A 17,837-nucleotide genomic window follows, 5' to 3' on the forward strand; every position below is an offset into this window, starting at 1 on the left:
CATAATGAATGAAATTGCGCTTTAAAAAGTAGTTTAAAGTTTAAAATAGATTACTTACAGTTTGCGTCGTCGTTGTTCCCAGAATAGTCGGCACGGACTTATCTTTGAGCAACAGTTTTCTGGCAAAGCCAGCATCATATTGAGATTTGTTCTCAAAACAGTCATCCTTAAAATGTACAGAACAAACGCTTAAGTTAACACTGCCGTGACTGGGACGTCCGCAAAAAATAAACTGCATCCATTTTCCCTGACGTCTGGATCGTTCGGCAGCTTATTCAGAGGTTTTGTTTGACCACAGCCAGGAACAGCACATCTGTGTGGCATCGTAATTTTCCTGTGCACAAGTAGTCTCTGTCAGAGCTCGCTGTCCATCGACTGAACACTTGTGAGGCGCACGGCGATACTGAAATGAGCGTAGTTGTCTTGCGCTTAAATCGTAGTTATCTTGTGCTGGAGGCGGTCATATGCAAACGCTGGTACGTCACTTCTAACCGTCACGTCACTTCTAACCATGAATCCAGAACGAGCTGTATTTTGAGCTTGATTAAATAAATGATTCGTTTAGAATGGGGAGGACGTCTTAAAATATTAAACTTGCAGGACGTTTTAATGATACAAAGACCTCTTATATACCAAAAGATCAAGGCAAATTTGGTTTCTCATGTCATGACCCCTTTAAGAAATAATATATTTTCCGCAGTTTAAACCTGTTTTATGTCCATTATACAAGAAATAAGCATATATTATTTTGAGAAATTCTTTTATTATTAAGGTATGTTGCATAAAAGCCATTTAATCATTCACATTTGCTATGTGTGGGGCTAGCCCTTCATCCTCATTGTTAATCAACAGAGATCTGGAGAACGTCATGTGCATGCATAGGTGCAACCAGTGTTCAACGATGGCCTGAGGGGCTCGTTTGCCTTTGCCCCTGAGCCAATCAAAAGCTTTGACCATATTTATGTCAGCTGTTGACATAAGCATGGGAAGTTACCACTTTTAACTGCAGACTTGCATAGTTAACTTCATTGGTAAGTTTTAATTTGGCTATAAATAATAATGTTAATATATAAATAATAAACATAATAAATAATGCTGTTGGTTGGATAAGATAAGCACTGTTCATCATTTCATTGAATTGTATGCTATTGCGTTGAGGTTTTGTGTTGTTGATGCATTGGTTTGTATTATATATATCAATGACTGCTAAATAGTGGGAGTCTGTAGTTTTGATTAGTTTTATTATGCTGTTCATTTGTGTTAGTGAGATAATATGCACACCCTTTGATGATTTGCCTATTTGTGGTTTACTTTCACAGTCACTTGAGCTTTTTGACGTGGATGTGCATGTCTTAGTGGTGTTTTGTCTGAGATTAAATGATTAGGGATGTTTGTGTGGCATCATGTTCAAAGGTTGCCCCCAAAAATGTCTTTATCTCTTTGTAAAATTCCTGTCATGGTTTATTTTTATCAGTCATACTTGTTTTCATTTTATAAGTACTGGGGCGTAGAGGGGCGTAGCATCCATTATATTGGCACATATATGACCGTAGATAGGCTTTTATGATATATTCTTTGACTCTCCTCGTTTGAGTCCAGTGAAACCACTGAGTTCTAGTGTGAAACTTCAACTTTTACTTGGGCTAAAGTGCATATGCACATGCACAAGTTCACAGAACGTCATAGTCCCTGATGTGAACATAAAGTGTAACATAAGAAACACATCTGTGAGGCTCAGTTAACACAGTTACTCCACAAAAATAACAGACAATTCTGCTCTAAACATGATGTTTGCACTTATTAAATGCATGCATAATTGGCTGAAATGATGCTTTTATTGTGTTTTCTTTTTGTTATTATGCAGTTTGTGCTTTATTATCATAGATTATCAAACTGAAGTAATAACTGATGTATGCAGTCATGAAATCAGATACCAGATACTCAAAATCTAAACACAAAAGAGATGCACAACAGGTGTAAATGATGATGTGCCAGTTAATACACATCTAATACGCATATTAATACCAGGGAATAAACAGGGCACACACATAGTGGAAATGTGTGGGACAAAGAGTAAGGTCAAAACTGATGCACTAGGATAAAAACAATTCTTGTTTCTTTTTATCTGTCAAAATAAAAGACAGATACATTTTTCAAAGATCGGTCAAATGATTGATTGTTAAGTGACTGTTTGAGCCCCACACTAAATAATGACCCCGAGACGCAAATGGAAGTAAATGTGCCTGGATGGGGCACTAGATGCTTAAAAGTGTGGGGCCTCTCTTTGTGTGATGTTTACTGCCCATCGGGCTTCATGTTTTTCCATAGCAATACAATACTAGTATACTATACAATACATTTATTGCTTTGCTTTTTGTAGCGTATCGTATATATTGATCTTCTTCATAAGAGTACATTTGTGATTATGGTTTAAACCCCTTAAAAATAAGTGCAAAAATTACTAGTTTGGGTTTATCAATATACGGACCATTAGACTAGTGGTTTAGGTCTGGTGAGCTTATCAACTTCTAAAAGAAAGGAGAAAATCTTTGTTGTTGTTGACAAATGAACCGGTTGAGTGACGTGACCAGTCTTTATCCTGGAAAGCTGTGACAAACACTACACAAAGTAAAAGAGAAATGCGACCCAGAACACCTTAAATTCAATTTTAAGGACATTTGTGTTTACTTTTGTGTGATAAACAATTCTGGTACTGTGAAAAGAGTAAGAGAACCGATGGTCAGATCCAAATAGTATCCGTCTGCAGAGCCAAACGTTAAAGCAACAGTTTCAGGACAGCAGCACCAGGCCAGCAGTCTCAGGCCAGAGGTTAGGGCAGAGCTAATGGAGCCACAGCAGTTTCTGGAAAGATGCTTGTGCCACCTACAGTTTTGAAGCGTAATTTCTTACTTCTGTTTGCTTAATTAGATTTAAAACATGCTGTTTTCACATCAATTTCAATTTGTTGAATATCTTAAACATTTATTGGCAACACATTTTTAATACGGTTCCATTTGTTAACATTAGTTAAAGCGGGAGGTATCATGAACAAACAATGAAAAATATTTTTAGCCATTATTTATTAATCTTGGTTATATAAATGGATAATGAATCTTTTTCAGTTCATAGTGCATGAACTAATGTTAATACAACTTTTAATTTACATTTACATTTATGCATTTGGCAGAAGCTTTTATCCAAAGCGACTTACAGTGCACTTATTACAGGGACAATCCCCCCGGAGCAACCTGGAGTTAAGTGCCTTGCTCAAGGACACAATGGTGGTGGCTGTGGGGATTGAACCGACAACCTTCTGCTTAACAGTTATGTGCTTTAGCCCACTACACCACCACCACTCCATTTGAAAAATATATTAGTAAAATAACATTTACCATATGCTGAAAATGTATTCCTCATTGTTATTCATGTTAACAAATGGAACCTTATTTTAAAGTGTTATCCATTTGACTATTTTATATGTGATAATAAGATTTCCTTCATGTTCATTATGATACAAACAATACTTAAAGGAACAAAGCATGGGTATGGCCATTGAACAATTAGAAAACTAATAAGAAATGTTAATATTGGTAAAATAGAACTAAAATAATAATTTAAACAACTTGTAAACAACAGCAACATTTTAACAGAAACATTCAAACTTTATACAACTTATACAACATACAAACAATGCAGATTTTAAAAGGCCCTATTATGTTTTTTGGGATTTTACCTTTCCTTTAGTTTGTTATATAGCTATTTTGTGAATGTTAAAGGTCTGCAAAGTTACAAAGTCCATGCAAAAGGGAGTTACTCTTTCCCACAGACTAAACTGTTCAAGAGCTACACAAAACGGCTGGATTGTAGTCTGGCCATTTCTTCCGTAAAGTATCTACGTCACTATGTAACACGTTTGCATAATGCCTGCCTAAGGGCTACTTTGGCCTGCCCTCAAACAAACGTTGTTATAGCAGAGGCCAGGATGAGTTGGGTTAGTGTTGTCGCCATGTTGAGAAGACGCTGTTTTCTTCATTGCAAAAGCAAAACCTCTTTGTTTGGACTTCCAAATCAGAATTAAAGTATCGGTGGTTAAAAATTATTTTTACCACTATTCCTCAGCAGTACAACCACAAACAATGCAGATTTTCAAGTCGGTTACTCCTGAAAGATGGTGCAGTTCCCACTTTGTTGGGACAATCTGAAGCTTCAGGATCACAACCTATAAGCAAGCTTGATTATTTGTGGATTTGTTTGCTACCGAGAGTTTGTGTTGTGGGTACGGTATACACCCAGTGCACAGCTGTAGGCCACTGCTAACCTGCTAGCTAATGTTATTGTGTTGAAATAATTTTGCTAATCAGCTGCGGGGTGAAAAAAGTTCGGCTACACCCATTCCAGCAAAATGACTAACTTTGATGCACTACGTGTCTTTACTTGAAGCCTTTTTAGGTTCACAATAATCCTAACAGTGCACTTGTAAGAATGCCACTGTGAAACGTCCTGCTCAAGTCGTGTTTGCAAAGGTGGTTCGTGTTGATCAGCTTGTTTGTCCAAACTCTCATTATCGGACTCAGGCTCAAACTGGTATGGTAAAAACACAATGCCACTGTTACCATAGTTATAGTAGTGTTTACAGAGTTGCCCAGGAAGACTCGGGAGCTGAAACTCATTTATGGTAAGGGGTGTTACATTTCCAACAAGCTCTATGCGGTTGACCAATCACAAAGACTAGGCCAGCTGACCAATCAGAGTAGACTGGGCTATTCAGAAAGTGTGGCTTTAAAAAGACAGGTGGTAAATCAGAGCGGGAAAATAAATTATTAAAATTATGTGTTTTTGAACATTAACGCATGTAAACATTTTCTAGTAGACCCCCAAAATAAAATTACGAATCTGTAAATTAGCATAATATGGCTCTTTTAAATGCATTAAAGAAAAAGAAAACAAAACTAAACAAAAAAAAGAGTTTTCCAGTGGACTTTGTTTAATAAAAGGATCAAATGGGCAGATTAAATTCATATCAAGCTTTATTGGCAAGATAAAATTAAGTGTACTGTACATTGCCAGTGCATTATTCAACACTATACGTACAGATATAAAACATATTGAAGGCTGAATTTCAATTTGCTGAAGTTTAAAATCTCAAAATTATTATTTTCTTTGGATGCTGTTCAGTCAAGTATACCTGTTTACAGCTTGCTGAAAGGCAACACTATCATGCACACATTGAAGACAGGAAAAAAATTATGTATCAACTGCAACAACAGCATGAAGTCCAATTTAATTTCTTGAAGTGGTAATAAATTACTTACAGAGTAAAGATCAAAGGGTGCACCCAAGACAATGTGCAGAGTGTACTGAAAAACAACAATAAAAACAATTTCAAGAACAGTTCAAATTGCATTAAAAGTACTATATGAATATGTGTTTACAGTATTGTATATGCCAGGTTAAACAGGATCCATGCTCTACCAGTGGAGCTACAGAGCTCCTGCATTTCAACCGGTAGAGATAGAGAAAAATGATGGTGGACAATGTTTTGGTTTCCCAGGAAATGCATTCATTTATAAGTCAATAGACTGAATGCACTGTAAGTTGTTTTCAATAAAAGCATCTGCCATTTGAATAAATGCAAATGCACGTGTTCTTAATCTTTCTTCCAACAAATACTTATAAGCACATCAATTATAGGTTTTATATCTCGTCAGATCAGACGACGGCCTCTAGGGGGCGCAGTTCGAAACATCCCGTCATTGTTTATTCAAAAATGACGGAAAACAGCGCGTCGCCGGAGGACCCCTGGCTCAAAGTAAGAAAACGAATCAAATAAATACACTCTTGATTTTTCACTATTTTCCACTACATCGCCGTTGCAAAGTGTGTGTTCATCTGTGTAATGTAATGGTTGCTTTCACTCTCTAGCTCAGCTGGCTAACTGTAAAGCTCAGCAAATCAAAGGAATAATTATCCTGCTGCCCACATGATTTAAACTTTAAAATGCCGTTTATTTAGCAGTGACATAGACAACAAATCACTGCAAAACACAGCTTAAATTGTTATGGGGTTAAAGTGACTTTTGTAGCTGTTAGTAGAAGAATGGAAATTATGACAGATGTGCTATGTTAGCATGTTGACTAGATTGATTCTCTCTGCATGCGTCTCAAATCTTAGTGAGCTGCCTACCTAGACAGCCTTTTTGGGCTTACTCAAAGGTTAAATCCAGTGCTTATGATGCTCCAAATGCTGTCTAGATAGGCAGTGCTAATTGTTTTGAGACTCGTCCCTTGTATTTTACCATATTCATTCAACAATAAAATATGCCCTGATTTCCTCTGGCTGTAATGACAGCTTGACAATAAGACTGTGATTGCTCAATCAGAGGGGTTGGAGAAATATTATGTATGTATTTTAAATATCACCTCTTGGTGGGTTATTTGGGACACATCTCTGTAGGGTGTTAGATGTGTCCTATTTAAAGTTAAGACAGGAGAGGTCAGGCTCTTTTTCATGTGTGATCATCAGTTGGAAGTAAAGTCTGGCTGGCTTTGAGATAGACGGGAACTTCTGCTGTATTTGACTGTTCTATTGTTTGACTTGCTGCATTGCTAATCACCATGTCTCAGCAGACAGATGGCACTTTCAGCGACAATGGCTTTGACCACAGTGAGTAGCTGAGCGATAAATTATTTCAGAAAGTTTCACTATGGTGTCATAGAATTACAGTTTAAATATACAATGTTAAAAGTATAAAGACATAAAGAACCAGGACTTGAGATGTTATTCTAAAACATATGCAGTAATTAGTCTTAGTGTTTTTGCATGATTTTTGATTTTTATGTTAAAAGACTTTTTCCACATGTATCCATTCTGTCAGGCTTCTTTGCAGAAAGTGCTCGCAAAGGAAGTCTAGTGTCAAGAGCCAACAGCATTGGATCCACAAGTGCCTCATCAGTTCCAAATACAGGTGATAATGCCTCTGATCTTCAGATATCTCATTTCAAATTACATGGTTGCTGTAGTACCTTTATTCAAAAGTTAATTGTTTACCAGTATTAAAAATAAGATGCGTTAACTTGCTGCCAGTAGTAGCTAATGGACTGTTTTTCTATACTTTCGTTTCAGATGATGAAGACAGTGACAACAGACATGAAACCCCTTATAAGGAGTCTTATAAAGACCGGAGAAGACAGGCACACACGCAAGCAGAGCAGAAACGAAGGGATGCCATCAAGGTAAAAAAATACTTTTACAATCTTTTGTGGTTTCATTGGAGCCTTAAGCCTAGTGTACACTACAAGACTCAAGCTCGTGTCCTTTGATGTTTTGAGTCAGCAACTGGTCTGTGACAAGAAGTCTCAGATCTCACGATGAACAGTCATGTTTTATTTTCAGCTGTTTTATTTAATATATATTTTTTGCAAATGTGCCAATGAAATTAATTTTGTTGTCTTAATTTTAAGATGCATTTTGGGCGTTCCTTTAAAAAAAAAAATGGGACGAAGCTTAAGGCAACTGTACAATCAGAAAATGTAAAAAATTGTACTGCACTAAAGTGACTCAGAATTCTGCTCCAAACATCATGTATGTTTACTTTTTTGCACTTTATTATCATTCAGTAAAACGCAGACAGAATGATTGATGTATGTCTTCATGAAATCAGAGACTCTCTCCTCGAAATCTGAACACAAGTAGTGAAAAGAGACAACCAGGTGTAACGGTGATGTCTCCCTCACCAAAACACATCTTAATACCAGTGTACACATGGCCTCAGTTAGGAACGAATGGTCGTGTAGTTAATTCTACAATCCTGTTGTGTGTGCACCAGCATGACAAAAAACAAGACTGTGAGTCACAGGGCGCCAAATGCAAGTTATGTAGTGTATGCTTGGCTTTACAGATCTGATTTGTCAGATAGTGTTGAATAGATGTGCATGCTTGAATCTCTGTCCCCACAGAAAGGTTATGATGATCTGCAGTCTATAGTGCCTACATGCCAGCAGCAGTCTGAGTTTGCCATGGCCACACAGAAGATGAGCAAAGCTACAGTCCTGCAGAAAAGTTAGAACCACATAACATGAACATGTAGTTCTTGTTTTGAAAATTTCTAAATATCTTTTTGCCTGAAATGGAATAGCTCAGCAACTTGTGTGTGTGTGTGTGTGTTTGCAGCAATCGACTACATTCAGTTTCTCCACAAAGAAAAGAAGAAGCAGGAAGAGGAAGTTTCCACACTTAGGAAGGAGGTGATGGCATTGAAAATTATGAAAACGTAAGTGGTTGGTTAAACAATATTCAGATGGGGCCCACAAACGTCATTAACAGCTTAAAGTAGGCAAATAACATTTTATGAGGGTCAGAGTATAACTCTAGTATATGCAATGATTTTGCTCTGTCAATCATATTATACAGTGTATATTAAAATAATGTTATTGTATTATATAATGTTATGATATAATGTATATTTTCTATATGCTTGCAGTCAATTGTAGATTTAAGAAGGTAATTTCTACTCACTTCATTTCGGTTAAATTTTATACAACTACAGAATTCTGTATTATGTATTACAATGCCATTTTCAGCCTAAGCTTTTATCCTGATTCCACTGCAGTGCTGTGTTTGGTTTGGACCGAAGTGGCTAGTTATACATCAATCAGCCACAACATTAAAACCACCTGCCTAATATTGTGTAGGTCCCCCTCAAGCTGCCAAAAGAGTGCCAACCCGCATCTCAGAATGCTATTCTGAGATGCTATTCTTGTCACCACAGTTCTACAGAGTTGTTTTCTGAGATACAGTAGACTTTGTCAATTCAAACCAGTCTGGCCATTCTCTGTTGACCTCTCTCATCAACAAGGCATTTCCATCCACAGAACTGACATTCACTGGATGATTGTTTTATTTTGGCACTTTTCTGAGTAAATTCTAGAGACTGTTGTGTGTAAAAATCCCAGGTTCGAACTGACAAAGTCTATGGTAGCTCACATAACCGCTCTGTACAATTGTGGTGAGAAGAATATCATCTCAGAATGCTCTTCTGAGATGCAGGTTGGCGCTGTTTTGGCAGTACGACGGGGATCTGCACAATATTAGGCAGGTGGTTTAATATTAGCACCTCTATTAGGGAGTAGCACCTCTCCCACAGCAATCTGATAAATTGGGGCTGGATTCACGAAAATTTTCTTAAGAAACAAAAATAAGAAATTCTTAGGATGAATTATAAGTTTGTATGTGTAATTCTTGAAAATTATTACATTTTCAAATATTAAGAATGTTTTAATTGTTATTTAAGATTAAATTGCCATGCTTTGACTGTCTAATCATAATAGCCTACTCATGAGGTTGCCCTGTCTAATACAACAGATTCAAAACACTGGTAAATCGTAACGATAAATGTATCTAATAATTTATAGTAGCAAGCACCTTGTGGTCTTTAATTTAATGCACTTAAAATGTGTTAGTTTAAAGACATTAAATGTCATAAGAGAATTTACTTTGGTAACCATTTGACAACTTTTGTCATGGAGGGTGTAGAATTTCCAGCAATAAGGAAGCGGAAAGCGGAGTTGCAGTCCGGGTAAATCAACCTTTAATGGCTTTTTAGTCCCACAAACACAGTCTTTGGCTTTTCGGCTTCACGACAAGTATCTCTCGTCTCTATTGATTTCTCACACAGTTTCACGTGGTAAGGTATAAATAGCTTTTCAGCTCTGAGCTTCAGGGTATGTGTGTGTGTCTCTCCAGTGTTCTTGGCAGCCTTTTCAAGCCTGTCTCCATTGTCACTGTAACGAGACACAGGTGTTAAGTATTAATAATCACCAGGTGATGGCCCTTACTGCTTCCTCTTTCCCCAATGGCAGACACACAACCACGTCCTGCTCCACAGAGGGGAAAAAAAAGAAACATAAACTTCAGTAGATAAGAGCTTGGTCTTGAGGAAATTACTGCAAGGGAAAAAGTTATTCTTGGGAAGATATTTTTATTATGTTGGAAAGAAAGAGGCAGGCATGGGAAATGGTGATAGAGCCTCCGCTGTGGCCAACTCTGTTAGGGTTGTGGATGGGTGAAAATGTCTTCGCTTTCTAATTCTAATAATTATTGTTTCTGTGGACTCTAAAGTGTCACAGAGAGAGAGCGCTATGCAGCACATCCATTTGAATTGCCTAACATTAACTTTAAGAAGGTTCAAAACAGCATTTATTGTTTGAATTTGATGATAACTTTTACACAGTTTGAAAGCTGAAAATGTAAATAAACAAAAATAAAAAAAACAGTCAAAAACATATTTTGGTCTAAAATCAAATTTCTACACAAACAGTCTATTGCAACTTCTGACTGATGATAGAATGCATCACATTTGAAACAACACCGTAAATTAATCAAACATCTTACCTTTTGGGATTTAAGATTTGAGGTTATACTATAACATGTTATTTACAATGATTTTTAATAACTTTTATTTTTTTTATTCCTAATTTTTTTATTATGAACAATCTTTCATAACTTTCAAAAGTTTTTTCAGGAATACAAAATATTCTTGACTTATTTCTTGAGAACATTTTGTGAATCCGGGCCCTGGAAATCTGATCTGATCTACTAAATTAGACAGTAGCTGATGAAGGTCACTTAGATTGGTCAAGACAAGGACAACCATACAGCTGTGGGCACCATTGTCATACACACACCTATGTTTCTATGTTTTTCAGGAACTATGAGCACATTGTAAAGGCCCATCAGAATAACCCTCAGCAGGGCAGCGAGCAGGTGTCAGATCAGGTGAAGTTCAGCGTGTTTCAGAGCATCATGGACTCTTTGTTCCAGTCCTTCAGTGCCTCCGTCTCCGTCAGCAGCTTTCAGGAGCTCTCTGCTTGTGTCTTCAGCTGGATCGAGGAGCACTGCAAGCCCCAGGTACTTCCCAAAATCCACATGCTCTCATATTTAAGGCCTATTCACACTGTCTGAATTCACATCAAGATGCAAAATAATACACCGATGGTCAATTCAGGGAACCCAAATTGATAAAAAAAAAAAAAAGAGAGAATATTAAGTTCTGTACAGACTTTCACACAGTTCATAGTGTATTCAAGATATTGCTTGCAAACATGTTTGTTTTGTCACATCAGACTTGTGCCGTGCATCACAAAGAACAGACTCCAGGATTGGTTTTAGTTTGATAAAACCAAACAAATCCTATCGGGCTTAGGGTAAAGTGGGATCAAGACGCTGTTTATCAACTTTCTTTCTCAACTCTGAGTTTGATCCTATAATTAACCATGTTTTGAACACCTGTCTCTATGCACGCCCAGCCCCTAATCGGCTGCCTTTATCCCTCTCCTCGGCTGATTAGCCCGATTGGGGGCCGGGGATGCATAGTCAAGGCCTGGCCCCGCCCTCCTCCTTGTCATCACACGTGGTCCGGCTGGGGTAACCCCCTCGTGGTGTCTCTGCGTCTCCACACAACTAGCCACGTAAGATGCGTGGATTGACTGTCTCTATGATTGATTGATTGTCTGTCAATGCATCTTATCACGTGGCTCATTGTTCATGACACCGCGGAGACTCCGCATGTGGAGGCTCATGCTACTCTCCGCGATCTGCGCACAACTTGCCACATGCCCTATTGAGAGTGAGAACCACTAATCGCGACCACGAGGATGTTACCCCATGTGACTCTACCCTCCCAAGCAACTGGGCCAATTTGGTTGCTTGGGGGACCTGGCTGGAGTCTCTCAGCACACCCTGGATTTGAACTTGCGACTCCAGGGGTGGTAGTCGGCGTCAATACACGCTGAGCTAGCCGAGTGTTATCATTAAACAGCAGAAGGATCTAATTTAATGAAATAATATACAGTCACATGAAGTTTGTTTGAAATATTTGCATATTTATAAAAATCCCATGTACATAAGTATTCACAGGCTTTGCTCAGTACTTTGTTGAATCAACTTTGGCACCAATTACAACCTCAAGTCTTTTTGTGTATGATGCTTCAAGCGTGGCACACCTATTTTTGGGCAGTTTCTCCCATTCTTCTTTGCAGGACCTCTCAAGCTCTATCAGGTTGGATGGGGAGCATCGGTGCACAGCCATTTTCAGATCTCTCCAGAGATGTTCAATTGGTTTCAAGTCCTGGCTCTGGCTGGGCCACTCCAGGACATTCACAGAGTTGTCCCATAGCCACTCCTTTGTTATCTTGGCTGTGTGCTTAGGGTCGTTGTCCTGTTGGAAGATGTCCCGTCTGGCCACTCTACCATACAGTCCTGATTGGTGGAGAGCTGCAGAGATGGTTGTTCTTCTGGAAGGTTCTCCTCTCTCCACAGAGAAACGCTGGAGCTCTGTCAGAGTGACCATTGGGTTCTTGGTCACCTCCCTGACTAAGACCTTTCTTCCCCGATCGCTCAGTTTGGCTGGGCGGCCAGTTTTAGGAAGAGTCCTGGTGGTTCCAAACTTCTTCCATTTGAGGATGATGGAGGCCACTGTACTCATTAGGACCTTCAATGCTGCAGAAATGTTTCTGTACCCTTCCCCAGATCAGTGTTTCGATACAATCCTGTCTCGGAGGTCTACAGACAATTCCTTGGACTTCATGGCTTGGTTTGTGCTCTGACATGCACTGTTAACTGTGGTACCTTATATAGACAGGTGTGTGCCTTTCCAAATAATTTTCAATCAACTGAATTTACCACAGGTGGACTCCAATCAAGTTGTAGAAGCATCTCAAGGATGATCAGTGGAAACAGGATGCACCTGAGCTCAATATTGAGTGTCATGGCAAAGGCTGTGAATACTTATGTACATGTGATTTTTATTTTTTATAAATTTGCAAATATTTCAAACAAACTTTCACGTTGTCATTATGGGGTATTGTTTGTATAATTTTGGAGGAAAATAATTAATTTAATCCATTTTGGAATAAGGCTGTAACAACATAAAATGTGGAAATAGTGAAGCGCTGTGAATACTTTCCGGATGTGCTGTAAATGAACAGATATGGATCGTAATTTTAACATTTCCATCCCCATCTCATAAAACAGCTTGTGTATTAACTAAAAACTAAATAATATCTTTGAAATCCAAATACATTTACATTTTACATTACATTTATTCATTTGGCAGACACTTTTATCCAAAGCGACTTACAAAAGAGGAAAACATAAACGAATCATCTTTAGGAGACAGTGGTATGAAAAGTGCCATACTACAAAGTTTCACTGTCATCAGAATAGTATACAAAACATATTTAGTGACTGGTTAAGTGCTCTTGGAAAAAAAGATCTTCAATAACAATACTGGATACAAGAACATAACATTTCAGTGCATTAATACAAAACATATCAGTACCACACCAGCCCCGGCCACGACACATGCACAGACTGAACAGTCCCTTGCGTCAGAAACATTCTCACTATTCGAAAGACTTTTCAACAATCAGACAGGCAATGCAATAGCACATTTCTTTAAAGTTTCTCCCTCTGACAACGGCTTTTTCGTCAATGTATTTGGTGATGCTCATGCTGTCACAGACTCTGTAAAAGGTTTTGATGGCAATGTATTTTCCCCTTTACATCTGTGAGGAAAGCAGCAAAGGTGTTTGTATCTCTCACTCTGTACGTCTCTGATCAGTGGTGTAATGGCAAATCAAATTGAAATCTTTAATGACAGATTTCATATCCATGCAAATAAAAGACATGGGTTTCTCGCATGTGTACAGTTACACCGATCAGCCTCAACATTAAAACCACCTGCCTAATATCGTGTCCGCCTCGTGCCGCCAAAGCAGCTCTGACCCGTCGAGGCATGGTCTCCCCAAGACCTCTGAAGTTGTCCTGTAGTATCTGGCTCCAAGACGTTAGCAGTACACTGTTCAGACATCTGTGATGAAAACAGTGGTGCAGGCTTGCTAAGAAAATTATGGTAACCTGAAAGAAGAGCGGAGAAATGTTATTTCTGAGCATTCTTTCATTGAATTGTCCTGCTAGTCTTTACATTATATTTTGATTATGCCATATTTTGTACGTAGTGTAACACATTACATTATAAAAGTCTTTAATAATTAATAGTCAGAATGTATATCATAATCTGTTTGCATTTTGCTTTTTATAAATGGAGCGGAACAGCTAAGTGAGAAGTGCATGCATTTGGATGCATGAGAAAACATTGCCGCTGTCACCTGTCACTAAATGTCAGTTGTTCCAGCCGTAATGAAAACTCATCATAGCACTCATCATAACATAAAAAATAACAAACTCCAGTGCTGGATCGCCACTTATAACACATACAAACAAAATGTAAACTACTGACATTTTAGTCAGTCATCAAGAACTATTATAATGAGATGTTTCTTTTGCATTAGAAACTTACCTGACGAAAGCTATTTTAAAAGAATGCTGGGGACAAAATTGCAAAGTCAAAAATGTGTAGGGACATGATGACCCACCCATAAATGCTATCCTTTCAAGCTTCAAAAAAGGACGCAGAAGCGCCTTGAAATTATCTTAATAGTGATTCATTCTACTTGTGCATAATAGTTTTCTGAATGCATACCATGATTGCTTTGTATTTTAAAAAGTCGCTATTGGTTTACCGAAACTCTTAACTCTCAATCAATCGCTGTGATCAATTGAGTCAGTAAATTCAACTGAAGAACCGGATCCATCTGATTTGTGAATGAATCATACAGACCGGTATTGTTTGGGCTTCCCTCGATATTGCAGAGCACATACCTCAACTTATAGTAGTTATAGTCTCAAACTGTAGGCCCAAACTAAGGAAAAGGTTTGGTGCTATACACCAAATATCTATTTTTTCATTACACATCATCACCTTTACAAAATTGTTTCACGATTTTACAGTAGTAAATAATTGTGATATTTTGACAAATTTTATAGTTTAATATTAAATAATCTATTAGACCTCAATTTTACAACAGTGGCAGTTGTAATGGTCTTACTGGCACTTTTATGTCATTGCACTGTAAGTATTTGTGCAGATTCATAAAAGGGTTTTCAAAGTCTGGACCTCCAAGACTTTATTAAGGGGACAAATTATTACGTGTTCCTCCCATGTAATATATGTTCTGATTGAATGATGTTTGAAATTAGAAAATAAACAAGATGATAAATATAATGGGCTCATATAAATAAATAGGCTCTTAATTTTTTAAAGGGGCAAGAGAAAACGTTCTGTATCTTTTGTTGTTGACGTCAACAACAAATTATGTCACTTGAAAACCATGAACACAACTATGCAAGTTTAAAGAAAATCTGACCCAGTGTACATTAAATACAGGTTACGTTTTTTTAATATGGTGGGTCAGAACTTGATGTCTTATGTAAAATCCGGGTCTCAAAGCAAAACCAGTTGAGAACCATTGGTCTAGATCAGGGGTGCCCAATACGTCGATCGCGATCTACCAGTCGATCACAAAGGCAATGCTGGTAGATCGCACAAAATGTAAATGTACTTTCGTTACATTTTAATAAAAATAAATATAATGTCTTTCCTTCTTTTAGTTTCTGTCTGACTTGCACTTGACGAGTAAATATTGTTTAGTGTACTGCTAACGTCTTGAATCAGACAGTTTTGCCTAATCCGGGCAGTAGCATCGCAATTTCGCGCTCTGTTCTCAGAAGTCCTTGGAAGGTGCGTATGCGCAAACCTAGTTGTCATGGCAACTGAATAAACAAAACCTCACCTGGTCAATATTTACTCGTCATCAGAATAAGGTAAATGTCCTGGCTATTGTAATCTATTGTGCTGTAGGTGTTTTGGGTTTAGTTTTAAAACTGAATGATATCAACATTTAACATTATTATATATTTTTTTTATTAATTAGAAGATGAATTCCATGTAGGGATACATGCAGTAGTCCCAACAAATATTTTCTTATTTTAAATGAAACTGTGTTTTTTTTTAGTTGGTAGATCTTATTGAGTTGGTCATTTAAAAGTAGATCATCACACAAAATAGTGTGGGCACCCCTGGTCTAGATTTTCCATGAATAACTTTCAGTCTTTTTCTCACAAAAAGCTATCATATGGTTTCAGAAGACTTGAAATACAGAACATGAGTCAGGCCCCCATTCTTTGTTAATGAATAGAAAAAAGCAATCAGTAAAATTCTTCAATATTTCTCCTTTTGTGTTCCACAGAAGAAAGACAGTCATATGGGTTAAAAATATGATGAGGATGAGGAAATAATTACAGAATTGTCTTTTTTGGGTGAACTATTCCTTTAAACATACAAAGCACATGTCATAAATATTCATAATACTCTACTCAAACCAACTCGGATACGCACCCGGAAACAATAACACAAGTGAGCTTCAGACAAAATTTGTGTTCTTTTATCACTGCCACAGGTTTAGAAAAACTCCGTGAAAACTTGCAGACTAACCTTGTTTTCTGTGTTGTTGACAGACGCTGCGAGAGTTTGTGGTGACTGTGCTGCAGCAGGTGAATGGGCAGATGTACTGAAGCTCTGGAGCCATCCGTCTGCTTGCTTCTCAGATTTAGGGTGTGACACCCTTGTACCCAGCTATTATCCCATTCAAACAACATAGGAACTGTCTCTCTTACACACACACTATACAGCAGGGCTTAAGCACATGAATGGACTGGTGTGCATTCAAGAACCTGCTTTAGATAATTTACACAAGTATTGATGATATTGTGATATAGGTGTTGGGAGCTTCGTGTAAAGTGTTTACAGTCCAAGTGTGGAATGCAGTTTTGTCAGACTGGTTGTCATTTAGTGGGGGACTTTTAATGGTGAATATTTTATGTTATAACACTAGTAATTATGAGGATAATAATACATGTTAGCATATTTGCTATTTTCTTACATACCTTCAGGTGGTTCAGAAATGAAATCTTTGTCTAGGAGGTTTGAGTCATATTGTATAGAGGCTGAGAAATCTTTTCAGAGAAGGTTTGCTCAGCAATGCTGAGTCAAGTCTAAGGTTCCTAAGTTTGCTCTCTTTGGGATACTGTAACCAAAATTGCAGTATCTACGCACAAAGTGTGAAAGACAAATATATTGTTTTCTGCATGTGTAGCACAATTTTCAGTGTTTTATTCTAAATGTATGTTAATGGCTTGAGACTATGATCAGTATGTTCTCTGTGCTGCATAAGCTATCCTTGAAGACACAGTCACATCCATGCATGCTAACAACTTTACATGGTTTGACTACCCAAAAATATTTAATGTATGTTAATCAGACAAATGCATAGTGAGAATTAGAACTAAAGTCTCAGGAAAACTTTTTTCTGTATCAAGACTTTTAAATAACAATCACAGTTTGACCTGTGCTGGAAAAAGGGACATCTTATATTTTAAGCCATAATGTGAGAGAGAGTAAGTCACTGAGTTAAATAATACTTTGTGCTTTTGCATTTCTGACTTCAAGAAAATCTTAAATATTTTTGTAAAGGTATCATTTTTCGTTCAGAAATAAATGATGTTCAAACTTATTTACAGTACTTTTCTTTCTCAACATAACTTTTATAAATAGATGTTTTTTTTTTTTTACATTACAATTCTCGCAAAAAGTCACATAATCCTCTACCTCACTTTTCAATTGCTCCAGATGACTGATGTCTGAGATGTTCTAGCTACTGGTGTCCCAGCAACTGTATTCATGGCTTCTGAAATAAATCAGTGAGTCCATCAGATGTTAGACATTGTCACTTTGTGGTCCTCATCCTGATTTCAAACACATACACATATTGCAAAGGCTCAGGCAGGAAGCATCAATATTAAAAAAAAAAACATGCTGACAGAGATTATTACTTGCAAATGCAATGGCTCAATGATATTCTCTTGTCCGATAATAAGATAGG

At 37.5% G+C, this 17,837-nt stretch overlaps 1 protein-coding gene across 3 annotated transcripts; it reads left to right on the forward strand.

The window, feature by feature from the left end:
• Positions 1 to 5,724: 5,724 nt before the first annotated feature.
• On the forward strand, positions 5,725 to 17,620 carry mlx (MAX dimerization protein MLX). Of its 3 annotated transcripts, none has more exons than XM_052139998.1 (8): positions 5,725 to 5,809; positions 6,624 to 6,663; positions 6,875 to 6,964; positions 7,123 to 7,232; positions 7,956 to 8,058; positions 8,170 to 8,269; positions 10,704 to 10,905; positions 16,414 to 17,620. In XM_052139998.1, exons 1-8 carry the CDS (start codon positions 5,768 to 5,770, stop codon positions 16,468 to 16,470), a joined length of 744 nt encoding a protein of 247 aa, XP_051995958.1. In that variant the 5' UTR covers positions 5,725 to 5,767; the 3' UTR covers positions 16,471 to 17,620. The 3 variants fall into 3 exon arrangements, with proteins under 3 accessions (XP_051995958.1, XP_051995959.1, XP_051995957.1); XM_052139999.1 differs by having other exon boundaries at positions 5,747 to 5,809; positions 6,523 to 6,663; XM_052139997.1 differs by having other exon boundaries at positions 5,753 to 5,809; positions 6,627 to 6,663.
• The last annotated feature ends 217 nt before the right edge of the window (positions 17,621 to 17,837 follow it).

This window comes from Xyrauchen texanus, chromosome 12, assembly GCF_025860055.1.
Source record: "Xyrauchen texanus isolate HMW12.3.18 chromosome 12, RBS_HiC_50CHRs, whole genome shotgun sequence".
Lineage (NCBI taxonomy): Eukaryota > Metazoa > Chordata > Actinopteri > Cypriniformes > Catostomidae > Xyrauchen > Xyrauchen texanus.

Bases quoted from the DNA above. Each gene is read 5' to 3' on its own strand.
- mlx (XM_052139998.1), top strand. From the start codon at position 5,768: ATGACGGAAAACAGCGCGTCGCCGGAGGACCCCTGGCTCAAA. The intron at 7,233-7,955 runs GTAAAAAAATAC...CTGTCCCCACAG, and splicing joins AACGAAGGGATGCCATCAAG to AAAGGTTATGATGATCTGCA. The intron at 8,270-10,703 runs GTAAGTGGTTGG...TATGTTTTTCAG, and splicing joins GCATTGAAAATTATGAAAAC to GAACTATGAGCACATTGTAA.